The sequence below is a fragment of the Astatotilapia calliptera genome, chromosome 23 (assembly GCF_964374335.1).
Source record: "Astatotilapia calliptera chromosome 23, fAstCal68.1, whole genome shotgun sequence".
NCBI classification, from domain to species: domain Eukaryota; kingdom Metazoa; phylum Chordata; class Actinopteri; order Cichliformes; family Cichlidae; genus Astatotilapia; species Astatotilapia calliptera.
Window position 1 is genome coordinate 3738241 of NC_137443.1, and position 12307 is coordinate 3750547.

Sequence of the window (12307 nt, forward strand, 5' to 3'; positions counted from 1 at the left end):
TAGTTGGAGCTCTCTAACAAGAAATCATTGTGTCTCCCTTGGGGTGGGGGGTGATGGATTCAGAGGATGGAGGGGAGAAGGGCAGGAGTAGAGGGGGGCACTCTGGCTGGCTGACAAATGGAGAGTAGAGGGAGGGAGAGAGGTGGGCAAGCAAGAGGAATGAGAGAAAGAGCATGAGAGAGGAAGAGCAAGAAAAAGGAAGGGTGGAAGTTCAGTCCAGCATCAATAAATCACTTAAGAGAGAGAATGGGGTGGGGTGAGTGTGGCTATGCACACAAACACACTCACATGGATTCTCACACATGCGAGCACACATCCACACAGAACAGGGTCTAGCTGTCAACAAGATAAACAGCCTGTGGCCATAATGATGTTGTCATGATCTCTGCATGCATATCATTACTGGCCCTAACGGCCTTGTTGGGCCTGCCGCTAAACATGATTTTGCGTGCGTGCGTGCGTGCACACGCGTGTGTGTGCGTTAGACGTTACATGGCGGAGCTTGTAACACTGATTACTGTGCTAATATTAGGGAGGGAGGAATGAAACGAGGAATAGATGGATGGAAAGAGCGATAAATGGAGTGGGATGGAAGGAAAAAGGGAAAGAGAAATGGCGGTGAGTGGGGGTGGGGGTGGGGGGGCGTGGAGGAAGAGTTTGCTGTTGGCTGTGTAGTAGAGCAGATCGAGACAGACACACACCCACAGCAAGAATCACTGACCCCCAGCAGGAAACACACACACACACACTCAAGCATGCAAAATGCAAACACACACACAGACAAACAGACATGCAAGGACACACCAGGAACACATGCACACACACAAGATGGTGAGTTGGGCGTGTATCCACAGAGACACACACGATGTGTGGGCTGGCTGTGGCCACAGCAGATGCTGTCCATGAATATTTTAGCCAAACTCTCTGGCAGAGTTTCCATTTGCATGGACCAGATGTAAGCAGCTGAAATATTTACCACACTGGCCCTGGGAGAAACAGGCCACAGCCACACTGTGTGCGTGCGCCTGTGTGTGTAACCTTCACGAGGGTGTGCGTGTTCTTTGTGTTCATGCTGAATCTTGGCTGTGCGAGTGTTTGTGTGTGTGTTTATTCATCAAAGTGACCGTACCTTTTTTTCTCTTTTAGACGGAGATTGCCAAGCGGTTGAACGTGATCTGTGCTCAGCTCATCCCCTTCCTGTCACAGGAGGTGGGACACACACACACACACACACACACGATGTGTCACATTCAGTCCTCTTTCTTTTCTCTCCTGCGTGAGATCGACGCACACAGGAGGTGTGCACATACATACACATTCATCACTGTCACACACAGAGCTGCAGATGGACAGAGCACATTCATTTTCTTCAGCCACTAAAATCAAACAACAAATGCTATAAATTATACTTGTTATGAGTTCACTGTTGGGGGAAAAACAGACTAAATGTCCATCTACCTGCCCTTACTGACACCTTGATTTGTTCCACAGCACCAACAACAGGTGGTCCAGGCCATGGAACGCGCCAAACAGGTGACCATGGGGGAGCTAAATGCTTCGATAGGGGTACGTGGGCTCCCCCCTCTGCCTCATAGCGTGTGTACCTTATACTCCAGAATTTTTATTTTTCTTTCTGTTCTTTTCCTTTTAGTAAGAATATTCATTGGCCAGCTCTAAAATATGTTGATTTTTTATTTTTGTTTTGTAAAAAAAGACTATTTTTGACTATTTATGGTGTCTGACAACCACCTAAAAAAGGCCCAAAAGTCATAAATTTAAATGATGTCCCAGGTAGTTTGTTTGGAATTCAGATGCAAATTAAATTCATGGAAAATTTGGCCTTGCTTTAAAATGACTTCCCATCCCTTTCAATTCGACTGCAAAGCTTCCCATATTAAAGAGCCACTCCCTCGACCTTAACATGCCTCCTCTCGTGCACATCGCAGCAATTAGTTCCCTTCTTTTCCTTCCTCTTCTCTTCCTCTCGATCAATTCCTGTGAAGTAAGCTTGCGCTTGTAAGTCACCCAGATATTTCTGTCTCCTCTTTTTCTGTTTCTTTGTATTTCTCGTTATAGCAGCAGCTTCAAGCTCAGCACCTTTCCCAGCACGCCCAGGGTTTGCCAGTGGGCCCACACCCATCAGGACTGCCCCACCCCAGCCTGGCCCTCAGCAGTGGGTCCGGCCTCCTGGCCTTGTCTGGCGCTTTGGGTGCCCAGCTCGCTGCCAAGGATGAGAGAGCTCACCTCGAGGCAGCCGCCGCCGCCGCCGCCGCCGCTGCCGAGCATCACCGAGGTACAGCGGCAGCGCACTTCTTGTTTCAATTTGTTCAAAGGAAAACACGTGAAAGTCCAGATGAGTTCGTGCCCGAGAGACGAGCTGGATTACACCTCGCTGGGTTAGCAGCAGAGCAAACATCAGAATGCGCTCTATGAGCTCCAATGATCGCCTTTTGCTTTGGAATTTTGGCAGGGCACCGGAGCGCTGCTGATCGCAACACCCCTCAGGGATATTTTCCCACTGAGTCATCAGCTGCAGCGTGATGTATAGTGATGGCATGTAGTCTGACGTTTGTGTATCTTTATGTGTGTGTCTGTCCGTCCTGCTGTCCTCTGACTGGATGTGCTTCTGCATGGAATGAACAGATCGTGAAGCAGGACCAGTGAGTACAATTTACTACGCAGTCGCTTATATATTATTTGTTGATGTTATAATGGATGTTTTTTTCTTTATTTACAATTTCTTTTACTGTTGCGCATTATTTGCCTGCAGACACATTTTCCAGTATGTCGGCATAAGTAAACATTTCCTTCTTGCATGTGAGCACAAAGGCGACATGTTTTTACAGCTCTTCTCGTTCTCATTTAACAACAGTAACGTAGCTTTTAGCGCAGAGTTACTGTCGGCTATAGAGGAACCACTATGATAACAATTTTTATGCCAGCGCTATAAAATATTTATCTGGCTGGGTTAAAAAAAAAAAATGGTATCAGTGCCAAATCATGCTTTGACCACTCGGCACTCTTTTCTGCTGCCTTCAAGAAAACTTGAAAGATTCTTTCTTCTCCTCACTGAGCCGGCCAATCGATGCAGCCTGATATTCTTTCACATTCATCTCTGCAGCTTATGAGCCTGACATGATTTATGCAGTCCCTCTCACCTCATTATCACCCTCTTCCTTCGCGCCCTCACGAATATTTCTCCACTGCTCTGTCCTTCTTACCTTCATCTCCTCCTCTTCTTTGCACCTCCCCGCACACACCTCCCCCTCGCTCCCTGCCTCTCTGTCTCAATTCCATCCTCTCTGCCCTCTCTCCCTCCTCTCCGCAGAGCTCTCTGTCCAATGGGGATAAGGGTCGCCCAGCAGACTACCTCAGCAACGGCAAGAAGAGGAAAGCTGATGAGAAGGAGTTCATGACAGACTATGTGAGGACGTTTTCATAGCGCTCTTAAATGTTTGAGCAACTGTAAGAAAGTTCCATCCAACTCTGCCTCGTCAGATAAGACTGGTGGTGTCTGCGTAGCGAGAGGCCAGCAGACTTTTAAAAGCTGCTCTTTCTTCCAAAGTAATTGAAATAGTTTCACTTTCTGCTGTGCTTACTTTGCTGCTGGAGTAATTGTGAGAGATCAGATATATCAGACCTTGAGAGGATTTGTTTTAGTGAGAGATAAATGCCTCCTCTTATCCCGAAGTTCAGAATTATCAACGTGTTCAAGACCTAAAATAAAAACACAAGCCTGTTCCTGAGAGGATTTCACATGTCCGAGTTAAGAATCTCTAATTAATTACATTTCTATCGTTTATTGTCCACGTTTACTGAACTTCACCTTCACCGGGTATTAATCAAAAATTTTCCAAATGCAATAAACTACACACAGAGAAACTTGTTTGCGTGTTGTATATTTCTACATGTAATCTGCATACATCAGACCGCAGAGCGAGAGTGTCTCATCTCACCTTCTTTCTCTTTCAGGGCAGCGATGCGGATAAGAGTGATGATAATTTGGTAGTAGATGAGGTTAGTAGGCGGCCGCTGGCCTCTGTTTGCCTCACTTGACCGCTTTCATCTGCATACATCATGTAAACATACCCAGCAGGAACACGTGAATAGTAATTATACTAATCCCTCTCCACCCTCCTTCACCTCCACCTGTCCTCATTTAGCAGCACAGAGCTATAAAATACATAGGTACACAAACGCCACTGTGGTTCAAGCTGTCCTCATTTTAAAAAGCCTCTTGATTAGAGGTGGGTTTTTTTCTTCAAGTTATGAAAAAGTGGAATAAAATAATTTATTTACAGCAAAGATTAACAAAAAAAACAGTCAGCACATTTATTCTTTATCTTAAAATTATGCAAATAAAAGAATAAGCATCAAAGCAAGGCGATGAGCTTATATCGGCTTGTAAAAATGTTGTGTTAGTTTAAAATGAATTAAACAAACAATAGCAGCAGAAGTAGATCTTCCAAGTTTATGTAAGCAATTAGTTTCCACTAAAAATAACACAGATAAAATCTGTGCATCTATCATGTTGGGTCATATATCTTACACATCTTACAGACAAGACTTCTGCTGCCACAGTTGTTTTATGAGTCGCTTCAAATATCTAGCAGTGAGGCTTAATTGGGTTACGAGGCCATTACAATGGCAGGCTCCGACCGTTCGGTGTAGGACCTCCATTGAAGCGATGACCAAAGATTTCACAGCGATTGTTCAACCCGCGGGTCGTCTTTTATCTTCAAAAGCCCAAAATAAATTCTTTGTTTCGCAAGGTGTGAATGCAAAAGACGCGTCTTTACCGATTTGACTTTACCTACTCAATGGGGCAAAGGATGAGGACGTCATTTACACTGGAAAGCATGTCAGCCAAACATTTTTCACCTTATGAACTGGCAGAAGAATTACAGCGAGAGAAATTGGTTTCGTTATTTTGTTTCCTGGCTTTTTTGTGTCTGTTTGAAGTCGGGAAAGATATGACTTCTAACTTCTGTGTTTTCAAACTCAGGATCCATCGTCGCCCCGCAGTGTGCAGTCCTACTCATCCCGGGAAAATGGTTTGGACAAAATGCCCCCGTCCCGTAAAGAGGGTCCCCCGCAGGCCAGTCCCACCTCCCTGGCCTCATCCAGCAGTGCCACCTCCCCGTCCCGTGGCAAAGAGCCCCCACAGGTAGACAGACACAATGTTTTATCTCAAATGGAGACAAGGTGAAGCAAGAAACCCCATTAATATATTAATTTACTGTAGGGTGCATTTTATTCAGCTTTTCTCTTCATGGTTGATAGTTTGTCTCTACGTTATTTTGTTGGATGCTCCCATCCCACAATGGTCCCGTCCACTCTTGGTCTTTCTTAATGTCATCTTGTGTTTTATTTCCCATCCTTCTTCCTCACTGTCTCTTTCCTTCTGTCCTTTATTACTAAGTCCTCCCAGATTGAAAACATTCTTTTTCCTGTTCCACTCTCCCCCAAAAGAGAGAGAAATCCAGCACTCCAGGTATGAAGCCAGGGACCCCGATGTCTCAGGAGTCCAATACCCCAGGACCAAGCGGACCCCCACAGTTCAGACCTGTCCCCGGCAAGCCTGGCGTCGACCCCCTCGGTGAGAACGTCCTTAGCTTTCTTTAATTCCCCTAAAGGGCGCATAGCCTGTGCTTTATTGCTAAAACCCTTCACTGGACTTCAGGGAGACTGTAGATAAAGTGTGAGGCGGACAGCCGAGGACACCGCGGACGAGCAGTTCTTGTTGTACTATTTCCTAATCCTCTTGGAGTGTGCGTACATGCTGCTCAGAGGATCCATTAAACATATGAATCTGTATCTGCAGAGCCGAGCGTTTAGCTCTGTTACATTGGCTTTGTTACACGAAATGTTTCTAGCAACATCGGGCTGCAGTAGTTGGTATGGGTGTCAGCCAGCTCCCCACCACCCACCACCATCTGGACTTAATAAGCAGCTGTGGGCAAAAATATTCTGTGTGCCTCACTTTTTAAATGGAAAGATTAGGGGAGGTGATGGACTGTGACTGTGAGCTGCTTCATAATGAGCCTCCATCTATTCCAGTGTATCATCTCTTTTCTCTTTTCTCACGTCACCTGTTAGCCTCTGCTCCGTTTTCTGTCCGCACACACATCTACACTATTATGTATGCATGCATGCGCCGTCGTAGGTGCACCTACACGTGCAGATGGAGGGATGTAGAGGATGCTAATTTGAGCGCACAGAGACGTACATTGCGTCCCCCTGCAGGATGGTAAGCTGGCCAGCAGGGGTCAGTAGTGGTCTAGTGCTGATATCATCCAGCCTTTTGTTGCAGCTTATTCACAGCCTGTCAGTCACAGCTGTCGCTTGCTTTAAAAGACTCTGCAGAGGGAGTCACCTTAATAACATGTGTATGTTATTCCAAGCTATGTGAAAAAAATCAAAATTAAATATGAAGCTCAGGTCTCATTCAGTAATTTTGCCACCTGACTAATCCAAAACAAATCATCTTTTCTGCCCCTTCTTTTCCCTTCAGCTCTCGGTCTGAGAAACCCCCTGGCGGTGCAGGGAGCGTACCCACCGGGGGCTTTTGGCCTACCCCCTCCAGGGGTGAATGGGGACCTGCCCGGGGCTGCGGGCTATGGCGCTGGTCTCCACTTGGTCTCCCCCCAAATGAATGGAGCTGCGGCGGCGGCGGCAGCAGCTGCCGCAGGCTATGGACGGTCCCCTGTGGTGAGCTCGACGCTCTGCACATAATTTGTCTTTGCAGTGTCACTGTCATATGTCATACCTCAGCATATAAACCAGTCAGAGGGCAGAAAGAGGGATATTTATGGAAAAGAAGAGAGCAGCTGCTTTGTCATTTTTAAAATCTACAGGCTCTGCTCTTCAGAAATCATATATGTCATCTCGTTTTATTTTGATCTTTCAGATTTACGCTGCCTCTGTTTGACCAATTTTAACAAATTAACTGTGATCTCTTCTGTCCTCTACCATGAACCATCTATTTTACTTCATAGTCTTCAGTGTTATTTTCTTCCCTATGTTGACTTATCTCTGACTCTTCCAGGTGGGCTATGAGTCTCCACACCCACACATGAGGGTCCCTGGGCTGCCTGCCAGCTTGCAGTCTGCTGCCTCCGGGAAACCGTGAGTTTCCTCTTCCTTGGTTGCTATCATGCAGATCTTCTCCTGTTCACTATTAACGGCACTAGGAAGCTCAGTTTGTCCTCAGAGTTCAGTTACAGAGCTTTAAGAAAACAAAAGATGAACAATTAGAGATTTTGAAGCCTTTTGAGATTTTAAACCTTCGTTAGGCCAAAATGTACCAAGGCATTTTATTTTAAATTAGAAAGGTGGCGTTCATGCATTAAGAGCTTGTAAGTGAGTTCATCCTTAAAGCATTTGAGAAATGTCTTTAAAAGTGTTAGCAGTGTGCCTCGTTTCAATTTCTTGTAATATTTCTTACTTTAGCAGATGAATAGCCAGAGTGTTCTGTGATGTTTTAATTTAAACACAGAGATATGACCAAAGTACAAGAGCTTCATGTGTGCTTTTTTAAACTGCATACATAGAACGGTGCCCGTCACAGTAACTTGTCCTGACGTATGGTTACTGCAGCACTGAATCTGTTATCCATCTCTTTCTCTTCCCTCAGCGCCTACTCCTTCCATGTGAGCGCTGACGGCCAGATGCAGCCCGTGCCCTTTCCCCCCGACGCCCTGCTCGGACCGGGCATTCCTCGTCACGCCCGTCAGATCCACACCCTGAGCCACGGGGAGGTGGTGTGCGCCGTCACCATCAGCACCTCGACGCGTCACGTGTACACCGGAGGGAAGGGCTGCGTCAAGGTGTGGGACATCAGCCAACCAGGAAGCAAGAGCCCCATGGCCCAGCTGGACTGTCTGGTGAGAAATAAAGGAGGACAGATAGATGGATGCTGTGCAGATCGGTTTTAAAGCTTGCTGCCCATCTCGTGTCTAGTAATGTTATTTTACTGCTGAAATTGATGTGCTTGCTTTTCACACTTTGAATGATGAATCACCTTTTCAAGATCAATCCTGCAGCATCTTTATACTTTTCTGTAACCACATGCTTTAATTTATATCACATTGTTGAACTACCCAGAATATATCTGTCGGTATGATTTTATAGTGATGCATTTATCATTTTATGATGCTCAATCAGAACAGGGATAACTACATCCGATCCTGCAAGCTGCTCTCTGACGGTCGAACCTTGATTGTCGGAGGAGAGGCCAGCACGCTATCAATCTGGGATCTGGCCACTCCTACTCCTCGCATCAAGGCGGAGCTGACGTCGTCCGCTCCCGCTTGCTACGCCTTGGCCATCTCGCCCGACAACAAGGTCTGCTTTTCCTGCTGCAGCGACGGCAACATCGTCGTCTGGGACCTTCACAACCAGACGCTGGTTAGGTAAGAGGAGGAGGAAGTGGCTGATTCATCGTCTTCACCGGTTTCCTGCAGTCAGATGAGGAGAGCAGATGGGAGTGGGAAATAGCCAGATTATTTTCAGGTTGGGAGACGAGAGACTGATGGAAAAGGTATCGAGTGGGATGTTGAGAAGAGAGGGAGAGTAGTATAAGGAATTGGTGTAATTTTACAATCTGCGCTGTCAGTCATGAAATAGACATAGCGCCAGGAAAAACTGCACTTGGGGCACCAAAGCAACGACTTTTTTGTAAGTTTGGAGCTCAGGCTGTGCATTTATCTTCTAGCCAGAGTGACGACTTACAGTCTTCCTTCCTATCTGTCTTTAAATGGGTTTTACTGGTGGTTTTCCACATTCACGTGTGCAGCATTCTGCTTTTGACAGTTTTTATTTAAATACAATCTTCAGATTTACCTGTGTAGACACTTGTCTGCACTTATGGAAGTTTCAGATGTTTAAAAGTAACACAAACACTATAAATTTGTGCTTTTGATGCTAAATGCAACTTAATTTTGCTAAGTAAACATTAATAAAATCTCTGTAGCCTTGAATTCTCTCGTCTATTTGTGGTATGAAATGCTGAGTAATGCAGAAAAAAATTGCTCACTTCAACAAATTGTAAAGATTAAATATTAAATGTACTTAAATGAAATGCAGTCAGGGCTGTGTACCTTAAGGAACGTCTCTCTGGTTGTAGTTTAGTCTAGCTGTGTTGACTACCTTGTGTCTATCCTGCAGGCAGTTCCAGGGCCACACGGACGGAGCGAGCTGCATCGATATCTCCAACGACGGCACCAAGCTGTGGACGGGAGGGCTGGACAACACAGTCCGCTGCTGGGACCTCCGAGAGGGACGCCAGCTGCAGCAGCATGACTTCACATCACAGGTGCACACACAAGTCTAATACACATAAACCTCATTACCAATAACACTTTACATCTGTCATCATCGCATTTCCTCCCTCTTTGTCTCCAGATCTTCTCTCTGGGCTACTGTCCGACAGGCGAGTGGCTGGCTGTGGGAATGGAGAGCAGTAACGTGGAAGTTCTGCATGTCTCAAAACCTGACAAGTACCAGCTGCACCTTCACGAAAGCTGCGTTCTCTCCCTCAAGTTCGCCTACTGTGGTACGCACGCACACACACACACACACACACACACACACACACACCGATTAGATTGATGGATTGGTTACATCACACTACCTGAGGGTATCTAATCAGAGGGAAGCAGAACAAATCTTTTGCTTCTCTCATTAGAACACAGAAGCTGTCCTTTCCCTTTCGCCTCTTCTCTCTGCTTTTGCTTCGCAGCCTCTCAGGCTTCTCCATATCTCTCCTCCCCTGAGGCTTTATCTGCTGATGGCCGTGTGTGTTTTTTCCTGTAGGTAAATGGTTCGTGAGCACAGGCAAAGATAACCTCCTGAATGCATGGAGGACACCTTATGGATCCAGCATATTTCAGGTAAAACCCCAGAGTTTAATGCAAGACACGCAGCCTGATCTGATGAGAAATTTTGATCTCTGGTCTGGAAACAATTGAGCTGTCAAAGCTTTAAAAATAATACAAGCTTTTTCATTTCCCTGCTCATCTTCTTCAAATATCAGAGGGTAATTTGGGGACACAAAAGTACCTTTAAATAACAGCTGTGAATTTCTGCATTTTGATTCACTGATGATGTCGTCTCTGTCTTTTTGCTTAGTCTAAGGAGTCTTCGTCGGTTCTCAGCTGCGACATTTCACCCGACGACCAGTTCATCGTCACTGGCTCCGGGGACAAGAAAGCCACAGTCTACGAAGTTATGTACTGAACTCCGATTGGCTCCAAAAAAGCAAACTAATAATCAGGGGGCGGGGCCAAGGCTCCCTCCTGCAGCATTGACTGTACAGAGCGTTGGTGGCATGGAAAGCAAGAGACACTCAACTTGTACTTTTGTCGTTTTGGTTATGTTTGTGAAAGAAAAGAAAGCGAAGCAAAAAGAGGCAAAGTCACATCTCTGGAAAAAAGAAAAAAACTGATTTTAATGCTCTAAGAATGCTGGTTAGTCTATAGCTGCGCAACTGTGGGATTCCTCCAAAGAACTTTTTTGTTTTTGTTTCCTTTTTTTGTCCCTTTTTTTAAAAAAAACAAAATGAAACCTCTGTAGTGAACAAGAAATTAGGAAAAAAATATTTTTTTAGCCTTTGAATTTTACGCAAGCAGTCAGATGGCATTGAGTGGAGGAACAAAAGACAAAGGTGTGGGACTGAGAACACGTGGGGGAGGGTTCAGAAAACCCTTGATGGAAAAATCCGGTCCATATTCTGTGCTGTGTACAAAGTCCAAGTCTGAGTCAGCTTGGCCTCGTTCGGCCCGGTCCGGTCCAGCTCTGTCCACAGCACCAAGCCACTCCTCGGGGCGGCAGATGCATGGCAGATGGCGAGACGATGTGGCGTGAGGTTCCAGCTATTTTCTTTTGCTCCTGGTTAAGTTTAAGCAGCAACACGATTGTATCATCTCTAGTGCATACATGACAAGAACAAGGCTCGGTCCTCTAAGGTGTCCTGAGACTCACATTGTCTTTGTTGTTTTACTGGTTTTTTCCTCCTGTTTCTTTCAAAAGAACAAAGACAAACGTGTTCTGAAGATGTTTGATAGAAACCAAAATCAGACGGAAGACTAAACTCAAACAAGTACTCTCCAGTATCGGGACATCATTGACACTCACTCTGCATTAAGTGTGTTTTTTAAATTTTTTTTATTTTAAATGTATTTGTTAGGGCACATAAAGACAGACAGGTAGTTTCACAGCTGCATCATGAACTTGAACCTTGCTATATATGGACATGTAAATAAAGTTCTCTAAAGGCAACCAAAGACGTAATCTGTGACTGTGAATTTTCTTGGAGTGTGTGTGTGTGTATTTGTTGGCTTTTTGGGGGGGGGGTTTAACTGCAAACCCAAGTCAGGCTCTCGGCAAGTCTGGCTCGGACATTTAAAATGAACCATTTGTTGAATATTTGTTTAAACCCTAACAGCCAGAAAAGCGCGCTCTCAGCGTGGTGCCAGAAAGCATCTTAGAAATATAAAAAATGAGGGATCTGAATGAGGGTGCACACACTGTTCTAAGGGAATACGGTGTTTCTCCAGTCTGCATCTTCAGACATGTGAGAAAGCGTCTTGGGATTCAAACCCACAGCATGAGCGAGCTCTGATTCACAGCTCCTTTGTGACTGGCGCTCTCAGTAAATAATGCCGTCTTACAGTTGTGTGGGTTTTTTTTTCTTTCTTTTTTGTGCAGAGTGAGCTTGTAGTGTGATGAGACAAAGGTGATCTGCAGCACAATAAACTGTGGGATGGGTTATTATTGCAATAATGCCCAAGAGGGAGTTCTTCAGTGATTATGGGTGTCGTGGTGACTGTTCTGCCAAGACAAAGCTTTAACTGCGTGAGAAGAGAACCTGAGGAAAGAAAAACAAAACAAGTGAAGCATTTATCTCCTGTCTGGAGTGTAGGGTTGTTGGCATACTTGTGGATAATGATGCATTTAGCTTCATTTAATTTCAGTTTGAGCAGGATTGAAATGCAGGTTTTAACCCTTCAGTGCCTGCGATCGCAGCATTGATTTGCCACAAAGTTATGGCTTTTGTACGGTGCGGCAGAAAGCTAGAGCAGAACGGAAAGTGTTCAGGGAAAATGGATTTCTCACCTGCTCTGGGCATTAGTTGTATCACTGAGCTGACACTGCCAGACTGAATAGAGATAAATGAGAATGCGGACTGCCAATTAAACACAGCTTTGGAAGGCATTTGTTTGGTTTTGTACTTCAAATTTAGGCCCAAAGTACTGGGATCTTTTTAAACGTTGACACATATGGAAATGTGTGCAAATGAGCCTGG

General features: G+C 45.3%; 1 protein-coding gene across 6 annotated transcripts in view; it reads left to right on the forward strand.

The window, feature by feature from the left end:
• tle2a (TLE family member 2, transcriptional corepressor a) overlaps positions 1-11285 on the forward strand; it is a 35071-nt gene extending 23786 nt beyond the window's left edge. Inside the window, exons 5-20 of one of the 6 annotated variants that reach the window (XM_026158523.2) lie at positions 1147-1209; positions 1492-1596; positions 2077-2293; positions 2644-2660; positions 3329-3424; positions 3973-4017; positions 5006-5167; positions 5473-5599; positions 6515-6711; positions 7049-7128; positions 7637-7886; positions 8167-8414; positions 9169-9316; positions 9406-9556; positions 9817-9893; positions 10132-11285. In XM_026158523.2, the coding sequence (XP_026014308.2) occupies positions 1147-1209; positions 1492-1596; positions 2077-2293; positions 2644-2660; positions 3329-3424; positions 3973-4017; positions 5006-5167; positions 5473-5599; positions 6515-6711; positions 7049-7128; positions 7637-7886; positions 8167-8414; positions 9169-9316; positions 9406-9556; positions 9817-9893; positions 10132-10239 (2091 nt within the window). In that variant the 3' untranslated portion in view covers positions 10240-11285. The remainder of the gene's footprint in view (positions 1-1146; positions 1210-1491; positions 1597-2076; positions 2294-2643; positions 2661-3328; positions 3425-3972; positions 4018-5005; positions 5168-5472; positions 5600-6514; positions 6712-7048; positions 7129-7636; positions 7887-8166; positions 8415-9168; positions 9317-9405; positions 9557-9816; positions 9894-10131) is intronic. The other 5 variants (XM_026158524.2, XM_026158525.2, XM_026158526.2 and 2 more) reach the window with 5 other exon arrangements.
• Positions 11286-12307: the final 1022 nt, after the last annotated feature.